General features: G+C 31.0%; 1 protein-coding gene across 2 annotated transcripts in view; it reads right to left on the minus strand.

Annotated features, from left to right (window-relative positions):
• Nucleotides 1–21,494, minus strand: part of LOC139963652 (LIM/homeobox protein Lhx3-like) — a 36,792-nt gene that overhangs the window by 8,523 nt on the left and 6,775 nt on the right. The window contains exons 2-3 of one of the 2 annotated variants that reach the window (XM_071964654.1): nt 9,447–9,624; nt 7,641–7,843 (exon numbers count right to left, since the gene is read on the minus strand). In XM_071964654.1, the coding sequence (XP_071820755.1) occupies nt 7,641–7,843; nt 9,447–9,624 (381 nt within the window). Of the gene's footprint in view, nt 1–7,622; nt 7,844–9,446; nt 9,625–21,494 lie in introns of both variants that reach the window. The other variant, XM_071964653.1, reaches the window with a different exon arrangement.

Below are 21,494 nucleotides of genomic sequence, written 5' to 3' on the forward strand. Positions count from 1 at the left end.
TATATCTATATCGTGAATTGAAATCACACGGTTAGGTCTTGTTTTCAAAAGATGAAGGTTTGATCAAAGACAATTTAGGTGCTATCTTTTGCAATATAACTGTCAGGGAAGATATTCATATAGCGTTCTTACTCGTTTCACTTGGTTTAATTCCCGTTTCACTTGGTTTAACTACATCGGTATGATAATGTTGTCAGTATGATGGATTATATATTGTTAGATTTATCTAATCTTATCTCACTTTTTTTTCTTTTGGCAAAAAGGTAAGGGTTGCATGGAAATGCACAAAAGAAGCGACGTGAGTTGATATAATATATAGGATAGTAAATAATTAACGTGAAGCTTTACACTATACATATATATACTGAAGTGGACTATATTCTTAGGCAACGTTATCATTTTTAGCAACAACAAAAAAGTGGGTTATATTTGTATATACGGAAAATTACAAACAATGGCATTTATCTTTTCGCTTTATAGCGCAGTTTTAACAGATGGCTATATCTTAAACACCTGATATTTGCATTAATAGTATAATATCGAATACTAAAAGAAATTTTACGGTAAATTCTCTAGTTATTTTGTAGTTAAACTGCAGCATCATGCAGAGTTGTTATATAAAAAGAAAAAATGCACAGAACAAGTTCTGATTTAGAAAATATAAAGCGTAAATTAAAAGCGTGAATTAGTGTATGGTTATGATGGCACCGGATATGATATATATATATATATATATATATATATATATATATATATATATATATATATATATATATACATTCAGCTAGGCTGTTACTTATAGCACTGAGATATTGGTGACATAATATATGATGATAACACTATGATGTAGACCATAATCATGCACGAATTTGTTAGAGGCACATTTGATTAGCTATCATAATAACAAGAATTCTAAAACGAAAGCAAAAAAAAAGAGGAAAAAGGAAAAAAAAGAAGATATAGCCATTATGAATCTATCTGTAAAAGACGTATGGAACCTTTCTTAAAAACAAAACTGAATACATATATAGGCTCCATTTATGTAAAGTGTAAAGTAAAACTGGTTGCGACCTTTGTTAAAATAGCAACATTTTTGGTATTTCAATGTTAGGTTATCTGATTCACTTTGTTAAAAGCATCCTATAGCACTAACCAAGCCATGCTGTTGAATTTCATATTGTTTTGTATGTTTTAATATTGTTAAACTATAAATGAGTCGAAATGTATATTAGACCGTAAAGTTAACAACATTTTATAAAATAATAATGATTTTTGTTTCTACATATTTAACGTTTCTTTCTCGTTTCTTTCTTGCAGGTTTTTAATGTCGATTTCAAAATGGATATGTAGAGCAAATACATAGAAAAGCATCGGGTTTATGAAACGCATTTGTAACATTTAAAAAGAATGCATTGACACTACAACATAAATGCTGAATTAATTAAAAATTAAATGATGATAATAATATTTATAACGTTCTATATTTAGGCAAAAAGAAAATAAAAGTTGGTTGATTTTATTTCAAATTTCAAAACTTACATCACGGAAGTCTGTGGCATTTGTATCTTAAAATTTTCACTTTATGGGGTACAGTGACCTCAAAGTCTATTTTTTGATAAGGCGGTCATAGCTTATAATATTATTATGTTTCTTTATTTTGATTCAAATTTATACTATTCTGAATTGTTTTCTTATGATGCTGTTACAATAGCATTTGTTATTTACACTGCTGTATCATAAACTTTGAAACTGTTTATGATACTTTTGTAAGAACATTTGTTATTACAAACGTTATCATAAAATCTAAAACTGTATATGATATGTTGCAAGAGCTTTGTTATAACACAGCTGTATCATAAACTCTGAAACTGTTTATGATACTGTTGTAAGAACATTTGTTATTACAAACGTTATCATAAAATCTAAAACTGTATATGATATGTTGCAAGAGCTTTGTTATAACACAGCTGTATCATAAACTCTGAAACTGTTTATGATACTGTTGTAAGAGCATTTGTTATTACAAACGTTATCATGTTAAACTAAAACTGTATAAGATATGTTGCAAGAGCTTTGTTATTATACAGATGTATATAAAATTTAAAACATGTTTAGATACTGTTGCAAGAGCTTGTTATTACACTGCTGTATTATAAACTCTAACACGGTATATGATTCTGTTGCAAGAGCTTTTCTTATTACACAGATGTATCTAAATCTAAAACTGTATCATAAAGTCTAAAACTGTATCATAAAATCTAAAATCGCTTAACTCAATCTAACCGAATTCGATTTCATTTTCTATCCTTTCAAAATACTAACCAATCTAATTTGTTTAAGATAGCCACACTTCAACGAATAATGTGTCTTCGATGTGGAATAACTGATATCCAAATATATTAAATTTGCAACCAGTTTCATTTTGTTTAATATTCATATACCTGGAACGTAGAGACCTTCACACATTTAACACCCAAAAGAATTTTAAACCAAAACGTGCGACTTATTGATCGCATTATTGATCCATGGAACCAAATCAGATACAGAGTACATATCAGACAGAATAATGAAGTTTCCGTAGTTTATAAGACTAAGTAATACAGAACAGGAATTTGGCAAAACGTCATGTCTGGATTTACAGTTGTATTTCCGTCATAAAAAACTATTAATGTCCTATAATGATGGTGAAGATTTTTTTATCTTGAGAATTTCTCGAGTGTGTTTTGGTAAATCAAAAACAGAAAACCTTATTGGAAAATTACGAACATATTCGAAAGTGAAAACAATTTTCTTCGTTTATGATATGAATCATTTGGAAAAATTACCTCAATTGGTTATGATTGATATTTTTCACGATAAATAAAATACAAGATTTAAATTTGTAAGCATCTTAACATTTTTAAGGGAGAAAAAACGCCTACAATGTAGGTTGACAAGTAAACGTTAAAAAATATTAATATTTAGTAGTCTATAGTTTGATTTTAAGGAGGACATAGAACATTTTATCAATTTGTTCATCTATTCCGATGCCAAGTTTTATGTAATTCAATGTTAAATTACCGTCAATACCCACTAGTTAATTTCATGATTGTGAAAGATATTGAAAGGGCAATATTAACAAACTTTATATTTGCAAAGATTTTGAATTTATACGTTTAGTCATTTTCCAGATGGAAATTTTGTCATTTAAACTCATAGATGATCCAATGTTTCTAATATTAAGCATTCTGTTTAATGCCAATTGCATTATATGTGATCATCTAATGGTTGCAAAAAGTAAGTACAAGGATAAATATACAGGAATAATTTCAGCATTCTTATTATATTACTAAAGTCATTTTGAAAAGTAACCAAGCGGTATTTTAGTAAAAGTGGTTAAGTATACATTTGTGATATCCTAGAGTAATATATATATTCTATCTTGTGTTGAAATTGATTGCACGCTGTTCGGTCAAAAACATTTTACAATGTGACAGACAAAGAAAATGCAAATAAATATGGGGAAAAAATAACAGTTTGGTCATGAGTATATCAACGGTTTTAAAACTTGGAAACCATACCCAAGAACATTAAAATTAAAATTTAGACCAGCTCGTTTTTTTGTTGTAATAAGAAAACATTCTTTGAAACTTTTTGGTTAAATTTCCATTTTTGAATTGCTAATTAGATTTTGAAATTTATCCGACGTAATAATAATTCACGGAGCATAGTTATTTTTAAAGTGTTTAGCTATAAATAACATTGAATTCATATCTTGAATGAAATATATAAAAGAAGAAAATAATAAATACAAAAATAGATTGTATAAGAAAAATTACAAGTGACAACATATTTTAATATTTGATCATAACAATCCTTGTCGTTTATGAATGGTAAAGATCAATAGCAAATACCATTCATGCATGAAAGGATAATATTCATTCAATTAATTGTTTCGAATTGACTTGTTACGAACTTCATCAGTCAGAAACAATTTAGATAAGAAGAACTAATTAAATGTCTCATACTTATAATTACAATGGAGATGAAATATACGTACTAACCCAAAAAGCAGAATTAATAGTTCATCATTTCTCTCGTCAACCTAATTTGAGCCTATCATTAGATAATCAAATATGTTTTTCATTATGAAAATGAAATAAAAATAGAGAGAGTGACAGAGAGAAGAGAACAGGTAAACAAAAACCTCATTAATACTAATGAAAGAAATTAGTAGGTATATTAGTGATTTAACATCGATGGTGTTTGGTTAATCAGTTTTCTCATTTTAAATTGACAGTTTGTTATAATTATTTTTATTAATTTGATACCAACTAAAGTGTTATTTCAATTTAATTTATTGTTAGTTGATTAAGCCCGTGGGACAAAAAATGTAATGTGCATAGAGCGTGTAGGCACTGCTTACCTTATAGTCAGTCTGTAGTCCTGTGCCTTCAGTTAAAAAACCAAATACCAACGATATTATGTACTGATCAGTTTTGCCTCGGTAGATAATACGGAGAGGGGCTAAAATAGATAGCTACAACCCAACGAGTTTCACGCTGCAGGGAATAATAGCTATATGATCCTAGCAGTGACTTGCCTTGTAAAGTATAAATTAATTAGTTGCGAACACACTGTGTACCTAGGTCGACCAGCAGAAGTTAGTGTGGACACACACTAGTAGACAAGCTAACACATCTATCTACATCGGAATATTTATGCGTTCTAATGAATTTAGAACCGAAAGAGAATGGAATGCAATCAAAAAAATAATTAACCATTGGTTATATACCAACCAAGCTCTTACTGGCGGTATACGCCTATCCATGCGTATACACACGTGTCCCGGAATTATAGTGTGTGTATATGTATGCGTGCCATATGAGTTTCATCAAGTACATATATATTTTTCGCAAGTTCGTGAATGCCCCATAGTTTAGCGCGTTGTGTGACTATAGTCCTATTCCAATGGGTGTACACTAGCACCGTTAGTGTTATCCCACTTGTTATAATTTAACAGAATACATAGGCCTATGGGTCTTACTTTGAAATAAGTTGAAGATATCAAAGATTTGTACCAATGAAAAGCTATAGTTTACACACAAGAGTTTTAAAAACTTTTACATCCTGAAGACGGAAATAGATGTTTTTTCTATCGTTCTTCTTGTTTTTTTGTTCTTTTTTTTTGGGGGGGGGGGGAGATATTGTTGACAGAAGTCACTTTGTTTCTATGCTAATTTTGATGTTTGTTTGTTTGTTTATTTTGTATGAAATAAACGAAGAAATAATTTAGCAAATATAACAGCCAAATTTAGCAAGATTTGTCCGCTTATCGGCGACCAAAGATAGGTTGTTAAAACTGACACCAAATAATAACGAACACTCGCTTGTCTATTGTGGATATTTAATTTAGCATAATTTGTGACTCCACGCTTTAGAAATTTCCTCCGAGTTTTTGCTAATTAAATTCCTTTTTACACCAAGCTTATTAAAAATATAAAAAAATCCGATTCCCGGCTACTTTCCGACGGTTTGCTTTCCGTGTGAGCGGAGATGACACAATTATGTAAACCTCAGAACTGTTTCACCACCAATGCATTCGACGGACTTTTGTCTCCATTTTTTTTGTCTCTGATTTTTGTTTTTGACTTGCTTGTACATTGTACGATTTCCCAGTTTTCGTTTTATCCTATTAATGTAATTTGCCTGATGTTCCTACATTCACACTCATATTTCGACGGTGACACAATATCCCCGTAAGCTATAGTTTCAGACATTTTGTCTTTCTTTCTGTCGCTTTTTCTTACTTTTTTTCTCATCACTTTTCCCCCCTTTTTTTTTGGGTGGCTGCAAAAAAAAATTGGGTCGTTCGACCGTTCAGAAAGGGTCTATGAACTTTAACAAAAAGACAGAAACTATCGACGTTTTTTATAATTGAATTAAAATTGACCTAAAGCGGGTCAAATCAAAAATCGAAAAAAAATGAAAAGAAAATAGAAAAGTTTCGGTGTACAAGCAGTATAGGTTCATCAGTCTCAACAGTGTTTTGAAAGAGATCCTTTCCTCATTTAAATTATTCAAATACGTTAATATGTATTCTATAGTCTCACCAACACAACACATATTCAACGGATTACAATCTATATACATATAATGTATGATATACTAAAAATTTAATACGGAATATTGAGAGAGTACACCACCTAAATGGAATTTAACCATTTTTTATTTTTTTTTGTATATATTTTTTTTAAAGTTTGCTTTATATTGTCAGTTGGAAATATTAGCATACCCCTTCGTTCTGTTAAATAGTAATAATGATGTTGTTGAGAGAACAATTTTCTTCTTCGTTTTTTATTGAGTAGATTCAGCAGACGGTAATTTGTATTTTTGCTGTAATGTTATAACTTGGCTCATTTCTATTGTGTCAAATGCACTATTAGTTTCAAAAGATTGAGAATTCACTCAGGGAGAGTGTTAACAAAATGGAACCACTTTCGAGGAGTGAATCCGTCCTTTTGTGAAAGTGCTAAATTGCTAGTTAAGCTTAAAGAGAAGCCAATAATAGCGTCTAGTTTGTATGAATTTTAACCTTTTTATGAGTGGCACAATTCTTGAAAAACAAGTCAAAATTATTTGACACTCTCGGAAAGTTTTCAGACTCACTCGTTGGTAAATTACGAACATAAAAGTATACTTGCATGATGAAGTATGATTTATATCTAATTGAACCTATGGACATTGTCTGACCATATGACGTCATAAATAAATAATCGAATTGTTAAAAACATCAAGAATTAGTTTTCAGAACAGAAACATTACGTTTGTTATATAACATGTTTGTTAGTTTTTTCAGTTGTTTCTTTGTTACCTGTTACACAAAAATACTAACATGAATAAACGCTCTATATTTAAGTCTCATCGAATACTTAAAACATCTTAAAAGGGCTACTTCTTTTCGAAACAATATTATCATTTATTCTAGAATAACACTATTGCGTTTATCGTAGAGGTAACGTTAAATTACGCGTAGACCACTTAGGTTTAATTAAAGATCCCGCCCCACCCCTAAAATGTCGGAAGTTAAGTTAATAAGATATTGTGGTAAGCAAGCTACCCACTAGTTGATATAACTAGTTACTCATTAGCGTCCGTATAAGGAATAAAGTAATTGCTATGCCTTAGTGAAACTAATGAGAAGTGAAAGAAATTGCACACTTCTATTTTTTTCAAGCGGTATCAAAAGCAAATTTTAATTAGATGATAATGAAAAGAAAGTTTGCAACTTTCTCCTTGTTCTACCTCCATGTATGAAGTTTACCTACCTGAACGTATATGCTCTACGCCAGGACCTGTATAATATAATTTTGCAATGTATACAGTATAAACGAACAGTCAGTGATTATAAAAGTAATATAAAAAACTAGATATTTGATCATAACAAAAGATAAGCTTGCATCAAATGTCTAAATTCTATTGTGTTTTCATTGAATACTTGTGTTGTTCTATAAATACAAGTTTACAATAACAAAATACAGAATTATTATGACAAATATTGTCTCTCTTCATAATTATTGAAATATTCCTACTCTTTTTTTTTTTTTTTTTGTCGTTAATGGTTGTATACGTATATATCTTACTTTGAGTTATAAGCGTACCTCTCGTTTTAGCTGCCTCATAGTCGCTTTTGCAGACAAGTTTGTTGTCAGAAAGGAGAAAGAATTCATCGCCGGTTGCTAGCTGTCTGCTACACATGACGCAACAGAAACAGTGGAGGTGATACACGTGGTCCTGTGCTCGTCGCACGATCTCTGTGGGAGCTATTCCTTTTTCACACGAGGAACATTTGGTGCCAAACCGCCTGTAGAACAGTAAACAAAATATTAAATATAAATACAGTATCAGATATGGATTGTAACTTTTGTCACGTTCGTTGAAGAGCCAAACTGGTTTCTCTTTTCTCTTCTTTTTATAGTTCGAGCAAATCACATTTACACATGTCACGTGAAGAAGAGAAAAACAAAAAAAACAGATTTTGAGAAATGTTTATTTTGGAAAAAGAACAAAGCCAAACCCAGCGGTGTCTATTCGATAACAACATGATAAGTAAGTCGAAAGATCGATTTTTAATAAAACATATTTCTGGAGAAATATCGATTCTAACACATACTGAAAGCCTTGTAGATGTACATATATGTACATATGAACTTAATAACCCTTTTTTTAAGTTATCCGGGCAACAATTTCTTGTACAATTCTGTATTGTATCTGATTTTTTTTACAGGCTAGACATAATAGAAACACTTTAAAGCAATCCAACCATGATAGGCCTATATAAATCTCTAAAAGAAACAATTTATATACTTACACAAATCAACTCGATTGTAAATTACTTCAGAAAAGCTTTAGTCAATTGTGCATGGGGACAATGCAAATAATTTGAAACAAACTTGTTTGCTTGCGAGTGAGTATCTAAACATATCACTCATTATAATAAGAAATATTGCTAGATTGGATCTAATTGTCACATGTCAATATGCATATAATACGCATATGTTAATGATAAGTTTTGTAGCAGTTAATCTCGGGGTTAGGAAGCCAACAGAAGCTGATTCGAAACTGTTTCCAAGCCTTTCTCTTTTCGATGAGTTCTCAGATAATTACGGTAATTGTATTTCTCGGACCTGATCCTACTCCCAGTTCGCCATGCTCTGAATGTCTACAAATAGCAAGAGTTTTCTGTTTTACTGATGGGGGGGGGGGGGTAAAGGGACCTATTTCTTCACAACAGTGCAGTGCAACTATCGCTCTTTGGAGACATTCAGAGCATGGCGAACTGGGAGTAGGATCAGGTCCGAGAAATACAATTACCGTAATTCTCTGAGAACGAAGTTTTTTTCGTATTGAGTCTTCAAAAGCCGGGAATTTTTTATCATACCGTGACTAACAATTTTCCAGTTCTGTGATGACATGATAACGTTGATTCGAAAACTGCAAGGCCTTACTTGTCTTATCATATGTTATGCAAATAATTCATTCTAGATTAGTATATTGTTTGGCTTGATATGAGATAAATAAAAGAAAATAAACTGAAAATAAAACTTTTAAAATACGATTGAGTGACGTCACATAAGATTTTATTCGCTTTTTGTCCCTTCAATTTGGAATTATAGTCATCAAGTTGTCATTCTCATTTTCAGAAATTCAAACTTATTACGCCAAACATGGAAAGATTGTTTCATTAATTAAAAGATTGAACAACATAATCTGTATTGTGTATAAACGGTACCAGATTATTTCTAAGAAAGACCGCCAATTTGAAAAATCTAAAATCATTTCAAATTCGTTTTTTCAACTTTCATTTCTCGTCTACAGAGCTCTGAATTCTGACATTAATTTGTTATCATAAAATAAAATAGTGTTCTTAGTTATTTTCTCCTTTTGTGATGCACGTTAAAACTTACTTGAAAAAATCTTCCTTGCAGAAAACTTGACCGTTTCGAGAAAAACACCTGTCGTTAAGTTGTAGATGGCAATCTGCGCATTGGAGACATTTGGCGTGCCATGATCGGTCGAGGACTTTCAAGATAAAACGGTCCAGTATAGGATCTTGACAACCAGCGCATCTTGGAATAGCTTCCGCTGAAATGTAAAATAACAGAAAACAATAACTTATCATGACAATTCCTGGGCTGATGGGTGTCGATTTGAAGGGATGTTAAGGGGTAGGGGAAGGGGATGGGAGGGGTGGAAGGTAAAGGGACAAGATAGGTAACGGGAAGGAGAAGGGGAAGTTGAGTAAGGGGAGAAGAAGAGAAGTGAGCCGTTTTATAAGATTCCTCCTTAAGCAAATGGCGTTCTTCAAAATGCTTTGCTGGTAAGGGGAAGAAGATGTACCTATGTATGCTGAGGAGATTTGGGGTGCGGGGTTGGAGAAAGTGGCACAATTTCCTGAGAAAATAGCTGTATACAGCTTTAGCACCATTGTGAATCGGAAGACTCGACGCATATTTTTTTTTTGCAAATGAATGGGCAAACCTCATCGGATGCCCTTTGCAAATGTTGCCTCATCCAAGGAAATATCCTTTTTATACAACATTTTATAAAATGATTTTATTTACTCATTTTATTTATGAAAGTGAAATAGTTCATTTAATGAGACACAGGGGGAAAGTTCACTGTACGTACTTCTTACTAAAAAAAAGTTAGAAGAGAAAATCACAAGTATACCAATAGAATTACACTATGAAAACATTTGATTCAACAGCCTAAAGTCAAACTTAACAGAACGGTCATATTTCTTCGCACATATTTTATCTTCAGCTATGTAAACCCAAACGTAACTGTGGTGCAGAGAAAACCCACTAGTAGATTAAAAAGAGAGAGAGAGAGAGCGAGATATCTTTATATTTATCATAGAGAAAGAGAAATGTTATATTATATTACATCCTTCTATGAGATCACCTAAAGGAATATTACTTTTAAAATCCTCTTGCAAGTTTCTGGTTTCATTATCGGGTTTAGTTTACAACGAATATTGCTTAAAGTCAAAATTTTCGTTGCTGTGAAATTTTACCTGCATGAGATAACTTTTAACGGTTTCATCTTGTCTAAATGCCAGATTATAGTTCTTCATATGGGCCATGAGACGTGGATTCTAAACGTTTATTTTTCTGCATTATAATCTCCACAAGGACTAGAGCACGGAGTAGTCCGTGCTTTTAACTGTGTCACGTAGGTAGAGAAATGCAATAGTATAGAGAGGAGATATGCGAACTTGAAGCGCGATATATATTAACATTATATATGCTAAATAGGCACGAAATCCAGATTCTGTTTTTAGCTATGTTCGTAAAGGTTTGGGCGCACATTTTGTGATTTTATAATTCTATTGTATAAATTGCTTCTTCCCGGATTTGGTTTTTACCTGATTTCTATCTAATCAGTCAATCACACGTTAAATGTTGAATAATCATAGCGCATTTTTACTACAGCCACACTATAAGTCATGTATATGCAGATATACAGAACTTTGGTGCCGGTTGCCACGTGGATGATACATTCTAACACACCTTCTTTCGGCGTAGGGTTGAATCCATTAACAAATTTGAAAGGCTGTTAAAATGTCATGAAGGAAATGGCTTGCCATTCATGTTTTACCTCGATGTTTTAGCTATCATTTTACCAGAGAAACGAAACATTCAGAAATTCATCCACGTTCGTCTACTTTCAATATTGAAAATTTATGTGTTATTTTCTTTCTCTTTTGTCGCAATTTTCAAATATAAGATACAATGCATTTACAAATAAGCTAACTCTTATAGTATCATTGAAGCCGTCATATTTTTCATCCGTGTCTGGCACAGCAGCAAAAAAAATCGTTAAATGGCTATTACTATATATATATAGAGACACCAATATACAAATTAGGTTGTGTAAACACTTACTTATTGCACATTAAAACTATATTTTGGGGGTTTTAAAACTTGAAGACCTCTTTATCGGTGGTATATCAATCCCGACCCCTTTGTCACCTGTTTTCATCATAATTACGAAATATTTTGCAAGCATACATTTATCACTTTATTATTATTATTATTTTATATTTTTTATTGGTACAGGCCGCAGAGTTTGAAACTCAAAGGGGGGGGGGGGGGAAGACATTACAGACCTTGTTACGACCGTGTATATATAGCATGAATTATGAGACAACCGTGTTTAGCGGTGCAGTTGGTGAGCGTAAACCCGGGTAGCGATTGGTTGTCTCTTCTGCCAGGTATCTGAACGTGTCTGTGTCAATGTCACTAATAGGATTCCCCTTCAAGTTTTTTTTTCTTTCTTTTTTAAATTGGATAAAGATAAGAATCAAATTAGGTAAGCTGCATTCCGGGCAAACAAGGATGACAGGTCTTTTTTGACTATATTTCTTTCTTATATTCTTCTCCTTTTTTTTCTTCCTTAAACTAATCTGTTTGATAAAACGATGTTTTATGAAGTGAGAGACAGAGTGAGTGAGAGAGAGAGATAGAGATGAAAAATAAAACAGGAAGAGGTAAACGACGCAGAAAATAAAAAAAGAACGAAAAAAAAATCGAGGGAAGATTTTTATGCCCCTCTAACGTCAGCAAACATAATAAGCGTGGTGCTTTGAATAGGGTGGGGGGAAAAAGCAACCAGCGAACACACGTAGACAAGGCATTCTGACATAAGGAAATGTTTGTGCTACCGTAACAAAAAAATGAAATGAAGTGTGTGCTTTGACGGGTATTCCCAAGCCAATCTGGCTTTTTTTTACCCCCAGCATTTTCTTCTTCTTCAGATGCCTTTGCTTGCAGAGTAAATTGTTAGCTAAGTATCATGCTGTACCGTTCAATACCCTGTATAATTATTATACAAGGGATATTGGTTTTATTGACTGAAAAGGAGCTTTCTATGTTGATTTTTCCTTGACAGTATATTTAAGGCCATTTGTCAATGTGTGTCAAGTAAACACAACTTCTGAATGACAGGTATATACTATATGCCATGCGCATTGTGAAATAACACACACCTGAAAAAAAAAATAGAACGGGCGAAAAGTAAGAGAAAACGAGAGAGTTTATTGAAGCACAGATGTCGTTTCAAAAATGTACTGAAGCATTGAAAGAAACAATTTATTCCTTTTTTTTTGGGGGGGGGGGGGAAATATTTTTCTCTTTTGAACTATTCATACTGGGTAAGAAATGACCATGGAAATGTCCTTTATATATAAGAAAAAATTCTTCTGTTTTATCAATCTCGATTCCGATTGTCTTTTCTATAGGTTCCTGACTCATGTACTGATGTTATTTTTTGGCTTATTAAAAAAAAAATCGGTTGAAACATTGCACACAAAATATTAGTGCCCATCACTCTCTTTATAGGCGATTAATTCTCGATGTTGATTAACCTGAAGATTAATGTCCACATATGCAATAACTATACATTACAACATATATTTTATAATATTTATGAATATCCTGTACAACAATGTATATTGTTTATATTTATGACTATATCTTTACAACAATGTTAACCTATAATGTAACCTTTCTATTATCCTTTATACAATAATGTTTTAACGTCTGCCATTTACAACAATGAATATTGTTATATTTATGAATATCCTTTATGTATATATGTATATTGTTATAATTAACACCAAATATTAATATTCATGACGATATATCTTTACAACAATGTAAGCATTCACTCTTATGAATTATTGTTATAAAGTTATGAATATCCTTTGTTATATTTATGACTATCCTTTACAACAGTGTACATTGTTATACTTTTTAAAACTATAGCTTTACAACAATGTTTATTGTTATATTTATGACTATATCTTTACAACAATGTTAACCTATAATGTAACCTTATTTATTTTCCTATTTACAACAATGTTCTTTATGTCTATCATTTACAACATTGAATATTGTTATATTTATGAATGTCCTTTATGTATATATGTATATTGTTATAATTAACACCAAATATTAATATTCATGACGATATATCTTTACAACAATGTAAGCATTCACTCTTATGAATTATTGTTATAAAGTTATGAATATCCTTTGTTATATTTATGACTATCCTTTACAACAGTGTACATTGTTATACTTTTTAAAACTATAGCTTTACAACAATGTTTATTGTTATATTTATGACTATATCTTTACAACAATGTTAACCTATAATGTAACCTTATTTATTTTCCTATTTACAACAATGTTTTTTATGTCTATCATTTACAACATTGAATATTGTTATATTTATGAATGTCCTTTATGTATATATGTTTATTGTTATAATTAACATCATATCCGTTGCAGTAATATAGGCCTTTATTGTTTTATGTATAACTACCCTATACAACAATGTATATTGTTATATTTATCACTACATCCGTTACAACAATGAAGGGCCTAGATTGTTATTTATGACTATCCTGCACAAACAATGAACCTAGAATATTGTTATAGTTATGACTATCCTATACAACAATATAATTTCTTATATAAATGACAATAACCTTTACAACACATAAATCACTAATCGAAACAACACTGTATATTTTACATTGGGGATAGCCTTTATCAACAATGCTTATGTTATATTTATGACTATTCTTTCAAACAATGTATATTGTTATATTTATCACTACATCCGTTTTTCTTTTACTATTATTTGAAACAATGTATAATGTTTTATTTAAGACTATTCTTTAAAACAATGTATAGTGTTATATTTATGACTATTCTTTGAAACAATGTTTATTGTTATATTTATTACTATTCATTGAAACAATTCATATTGTTACAACTATGACTATTCTATTAAACAATGTATATTGTTATATTTATGACTATTCTATTAAACAATGTATATTGTAATATTTATGACTGTTCTTTGAAACAATGTATATTATTATATTTATGACTGTTCTTTGAAACAATGTATATTGTTATATTTATGACTTTCTTAATTTCTTTCATTGAAATTTAGTAGCTTACTAACGATCTACAATCTTTGTGTGTTTGTCTATAAATCAGAAGACAATCCTTCCACCAAATTTAATGTTATTCTTTTTTAGCAACCTATAATCATAATAAAAGGGTATCATTGTTTTTTCCCCTTCAATATCCGAAAAACCAACAACGAAATTAATTGGGGCAATTTCCTTTATAACTTTAATATTCGCTGCAATTTAATGTAATTCAATTGTCTTTATAGTTATATTTATCCTTTACCGAGACTTATTAAATTTTGTATTTAGATACATGATACATTATATCGATCAATTGATTAATGCGATCCCTTTATAACAATATATGACGGAATGTTCACCGTAAACTAATTTTTTTTTATTGTTTCTAACACAATATACAATGCTGCTAATTAAGACTTTACTTCCCACTAATTTAATTTGTAATCAAGTTTAATTGTATTTTCATAAACATTTTGTCCCTTTATAAAAATTTAATGGCATAGTAATGACGTACAATCAGTTTGGCTTCTTTATAACGCATATGGAACATCTTTATAACAACTAGCAATATAACAATAGATATGGAACTATTCTTTACAACGAGATCACGCCTTATTAACGATGCACAAAGGCCTTCATTGTGTTTATAAACAACTAACAACACGACAAATTTAAGACCATTCTTACAAAGATTAAATGACTTACAAATTCTTTAGATCGCTTACATTACATGTAAATAACAGTTTACCATATCTTTCACAACAATTCAAGTTTACGTTACTGTTCATCCAATACTTCATTATTTCATGAGCTATATTAATGATTGAAACAATTCGCCTGTCGATTGTTTATAGCCGAGCAACTTTAGCAATATAACCATCTGAAGCTGTATTATGTATAACACTTTCATTTTATGTTCATGATTTACCATTTGTAATTATTTATCGAATAAGCAATCACTTCCGCAAATACTTATATTGACAACTAACCATTTTGGAACTATCCACTCGAAGTACCCCCCCCCCCCCAAAAAAAAGGGCTGACATTATATTGCCACGATATTGCCATTTTCCGCTTGCAGTTTTAACCAAAATGATAAAGTAATGTTAATATTTGATATTAATTAAATATTACTTCATTTTTAGACGAGATACACGGCAGAAGAACAATGATGGACTATGTTTAATATCTTGTATGATGTTCATTAATTTTATCATCGACACATATCTGTCTTTTCCTGACATCTATATAATAACGAAACTTTTCCTTTATCACATTTTAATGACATTTTAACGATTTCATCACACATTTTGTTTTCGATTACCCACAAAAAAACACACACACATCTAGAGATGACCCTCTTGGAATTCCACGCTTATATGACAAGGCTAATATCCTTTGCTATCAAATTTGATACCATTCAACACATTTAGCGATAGATATATTTGTATTTTACTAAACGACTACGAATAGGTTTTTTTTTTTGTGGAAAAAAATTGTTAACATCAAACATATTTGGACTTTGTAGGCTCTTTCGCATAATTTTCAGTTTCATAATGTAGCTAAGCACAATATTACCATTTTTTGAAAATTAAGCTCCCCCCCCCTCCACCCTACCAATAACACATATATATATATAGAAATATCCTTGTGTTTTTAAAACAGCTTAGGCTGTTTTTCTTTTCTTTTCTTTTTTTGGGGTTGCTTTTTGAAGCTTTTATTATTTTGTTCACCATTTTTACTTTCGATACACATTTCAAAGCACTTAAGGTAATTACATATGACATTGTTGAGAGTAATTAGGCTGTTGAACGAACGTCACATGCTCCGTATATCAGACGCGGTTTTTTTTCCCTTTTTTTTAAGTAAGGCTTGATCATAACAGTGGTGGCCTTGCTTTCTTTTCAGCTAATCTTTAATTGCCAAACAGAAAGAAAAAAGGCCTAGCGATTTTTTCTCCTTTTTTCTCCACCATTGATCGTAACACCGTAAACACAAGAAACCAGGGAATTTTCTTCCATTTTGAATTGAGACTTTTTGCCAAAGGATACATATCTTTTTTATCTCTGACTATTTTTTGGTTTTGTTGTTGCTTAACTTTGATATGAAATACCTTTGTTTCGTGAGCCTAGACGTCACCCCTCGATCTGCCTGTAAATTGGATTTACCTTACGTTCATTAGGTCTAAATCAAATTAGTTACTTACGCAGGAAAAACCAAATTTGAAAAAGCTTATAACCGTAAGCGCAGGCATGTGAGGTTTGCGGTGCGCGAAAAGAAAAGGTTGAGGTGCGAGAGAAATGCCTAAGGTATCTTGTGGATAAGGGCATCGACATTTTCAGCAAACATATTATATATATATATGTAGATATACATCAAAATATCAAACAAAATATGCTTGAAGATGAAACTCAAGCAAAATAGATAAATGGTACGCCGGTAAACAAGTTGAAATGAAGAACTTAACCATATATGTAACTTGTCATGTTAAGCGGCGTACGTTAATTGGCACCTTACCAATTATTTTGTATTTATGTTTCAGTTTTTTTAAACAATGTAGCCAAAATGTTAGCATGCTTTGAAGTTTTACTGAAAGTTTCAAAAATTAACATTTGACTGAAGTATCAATATATACGAACCGATTGGCAGACGGACGGACGAACGAACGAATAAACAAACATACGAACAAACGAACGAAAGGAAACCGAACGAAACAATCGATTGATGACGAAAGTTAATAGTATGGAGAAAACAACGATACCATAAAAAAAAACACAATTGTTCTAGATATTAGTTACTGAGTTACAATTAGGTATTTACATTAAAGTGTAATATACATCGTAAAATAACGGAATCATTCTACATTTGTATACAATAGCGAAAGCTTTGGAAAACCATCCAAGCAAGCTTGATGCTCACTTTCTCTATTTGGCAGACTAAATTTCTGCCATGAGTGGTTGATTCATTAAAGTAACTAGTATAAATGCTATTTTCACGACAGTGATATATATATATATATATATATATATATATATATATATATATATATATATATATATATATATATATATATATATATATATATATATATATATATATATATATATATAGATATATATATATATATGAACCGGTTTATAGATGCTTCAGGGTATGTAATAAAATAAGTCACTTAAATGTTACATATCATTGACACGATGATCAGTCTGGGAGAATACAAATCAAAGAAGGAATGAATATATAGATTGTAACATCGCTCTGACATTGTACCATTGCTGACGCTGTACTTTCTTAGACGAATGCTACGAAAATATCTACGCACGGAGTACCAAACGCGTTCTTTTTTTCTCCCCTTCTATCTGTTTTGACTTATAGCAACTTCCAATCCCTTGCGAGTGCCTCTCGGCGTGCATAGCCCTCTCGTAAAACCTGCCAAGAAGTCACAAAAAAAAAAAAAAAAATACGAGCCGCGACTCGATGACTTTTGCCACAAGTGTAGTACCTGCTAAAGTTGTGCATGCTTCGAGCGCCATCTTTCCGTGAACACATGTTCGCATTTAAACAACTGTCGTGGCTCCTTAACCACTAAGCTCATCTAGGATTTTTTAATCACACTAACTGCCAACGGGAGGCCTGATTCTCTGAAGAATTATACGAAACGAGAAAAAATCCCTTGATTAAGGGTTTGCTGCGTTTTGCCACAAATTACGGTGAATGATTCACGAAACCCGATCCCACAATCGTTTTTCATCGCCCGTAAAAAACGGCGTCGACATGTACAGTACTGCACAACGGCCATTTCAGCACTTGCTAATCATCTTTGAAATTAGTTCCAGATATTACGACAGATTTGGTACTATATAAGTGATGAAGAAACAGATTCGCTCAACCTTCGACGAAAGATAGATAAAGTTGAAAAAATTAGACGATTAACGGGGGACGACATTTTGTTGTTTAATTCCGTGATATTTTTATGGCCACATTTTATATAGTGATAAATTGTTTATACAATTTCATTCTTCATGTTTAAAATACAGTCAGGACATTTTGGTTTTTGCATCGTTTAATTAAAAAACTAAGAAAATGAGTCAAATAAATGATCGATTTTTATTAAATTAAATTTAACTTCTGTTCGTATTGAATAAACTGTATATGATTAAATTCGCAAAAGAAAAAGCCATAAACGAAGTGTTGGCTATACTTGTTCTATTATATTGTAAATAGAATTCAAAAAGGTTTCATTTCTTAGCTCGAAGTAGTTAGGTTTAATAATACAACGATAAACTTGATCATATATATAACTTAACTTACTTCTCATCCGTCTCTAACGTTTTGTCTAAAATGTGCATAGTACGAAATACGACTTGGTGCTAACTTATTATTAATATCAATGTTAAAAGAAGTATTGCCCTCTGTCTTCACTTTGATGCTAAGTTACCCCTACCACACCCTCCATTAGCCAATCCCCCACCCTCCACTCCACAAAACGAGGCTACGAACTACAGTGCCAATTTTTAGCGATCAAGTCACTTAAAATTAGGTCAATGCGATTAATTTATGTCCGTCGACTCAGAATTGAAACGAATTTTCAAAAGGGAGTCGGAAAGTCTGTTCAGATTTCTCATATATAGTCATAGCCAGCAATCTTTCTTCTCTAATCCCCCCGCCCCCCCCCTCGTTTCTCCTTTTTAACATACTTCTCTCAATATGTGATTGTTTTCTGTGATGCAGTTATGTTGTTTCTTCTGATAAATTTTACGTTCGAATGTTGTTGTTTTTTATAGATGGCATTTATACTCTACGGTAAGACCGTAAAAAACCACCAGGCGCTCGCTACGTCAAGGCGTTGATATGTCGCTGTTGAAGATTATTCCGCCGAAATTGATATCTTGGGAAAATTAATCAAGAAACGTAGCTTGTTTTAGCATCGCTATGTCTGTGGCAGTAGTATATTTACTGCTCTTTCCTCCTATTTATATTTGTCGGTAAATATTTCTCAAGAATTTAGGATTTTTTTTTTAGCAACCTGTAAATGGGTCTAACGTAAACAAGAATAGCCGTAAAGGTGACAGTTTGCATTAATTAAATAACCCTGTAAGATGTGGCTCTTACTTACTTATTTATTTCCTGTCTTTGTTTTTGCTTGTGTTTAACGAGAAAATATACAAAAGGAAAAAAGGAAAAGCTTCAACACAAGTTAAGTCTCAATAAATTTGACAAGTTTTCTGCGCGCTGAATTATATTCATGACTTTAAACAAGTAAAGAAATGTGTTTACAAGATTTACTACAAAACCAAACAAGAGTGAATCATTTTTACTTTTTGTAACAAATAGTTCTATAGAAAACGATGGATGAATTAAGAAAGTTAAAAAAGAAAAAAAAAATCATTAATATTCAAGAAAATAAAGGTACTTTTGTCATTTTACTCTCAATATATTTTTGTTATCTTTAATGATTAGTTTCATTATATGTGTTTTTTGTTTTGTTTTTTTTGTCCTCGTGCTTTTGATTTCTTTCATAATTTTTTTATTCTCTTTCTAGATTCTATTCTGCTCACTTATTGACTTAAATAACGAAAAAATTAAATTTAAAATTTCTTGAAAAATTCTACATTGTGTCCATAATGTACAAGCTAAACGATGGAACAATGCTTAAGCCTATTCATTAAGTGCAAACATGTTTGTAGAGTTATTAAGAGAGGGGAAAAAAACAATTAATGAATGAGAAAGAATGATCAACAAGCCCTAAGTGGATCTTTATGATAGGTGTTTTAGTTTCGCTAGACAAAACGAAAACTTTGTTGTATTTAAAAAAAGCAACAGGACAGTTACATTATTTATAGTCGAGTACTATTCAATTATTTTGAGTAAGAAAACATTGAAAATTTAAACAATAAGTCATTTCCCATTCCAACGAAATGGTTAATTGAAACCTGTAAAACATCTGGTTTTTTTTTTTAAAGAAAGATGAGGGTTTATATTTGTGAATCAAATATATCATAGGTATGTATAAAATTCTATGAATTGGACTAAAAGAAATTACTGCCCTATATTAAGTTTGACTTTTTTGTTGCATTTCATATTAATTATATATATATATTATTATATATATTTTTTTATTGTATTATATCTCTGAAAAGACGTTATTATTACATTAATTTATTTTTAATGTGTTTTTTGACTAAAAACAGTGTTTTTTTAACTAAAAAGCTATGACGTAGTTTTAATATTAAGATAAACGAAAAAGGAAAAAGAAAAGAACAAAACAATGTAACTGAAAAACATAATCCTTAAGATCCCATTTAAGGATATTTGGTTTTTCGGTTTTTCACTCGCCTCTTATGCTGCAGCACTTCCCAACAACAACAACAACATCTATATATGCATTAAACAAACAGAGATATTGTCCTGAGCTAGCAATTGCAAGAAAAAACTCATTTCTTATAAAAATGTATATCCCATAAGGATATAACATAAGTTTATAAAACGACAAGTGTGTTAACAGATATATATATATATATATATATGTATGTATATATATATATATATATATATATATACACACATATATATATATATATATATATATATATATATATATATATATATATATCACGTGGTGTCCCGTTTAAACTGGGAACCGGTATACTTATATAAACGTAGCTATGCCTATACTTCTTCTTTTAATTTTGCAAATTAAGCATTTTTTAATAGTGACTATATAATGGAACTTTATACATGAGAATTCTTTTAAATATTACAAGTTAAATAACAATAAAACGACAATTATTATTCGTAACAGAACACCAAAAAAAGTTACTCGTGGATCTACACATGCAACTTGTACTTGGTATACAGAACAGTATGCCATCTTGCAGTTACAGAATCAGTGAAACTGTATGTATTTCCTCAGTACCATGCAGATGCTTCCAAAAAATGCATCTTGCAACTTATTTTAGATTTTCGAGTTTTTCACAGATCATTGTAATAAGAAATAAAC

This window comes from Apostichopus japonicus, chromosome 22, assembly GCF_037975245.1.
Source record: "Apostichopus japonicus isolate 1M-3 chromosome 22, ASM3797524v1, whole genome shotgun sequence".
NCBI classification, from domain to species: Eukaryota; Metazoa; Echinodermata; class Holothuroidea; order Aspidochirotida; family Stichopodidae; genus Apostichopus; species Apostichopus japonicus.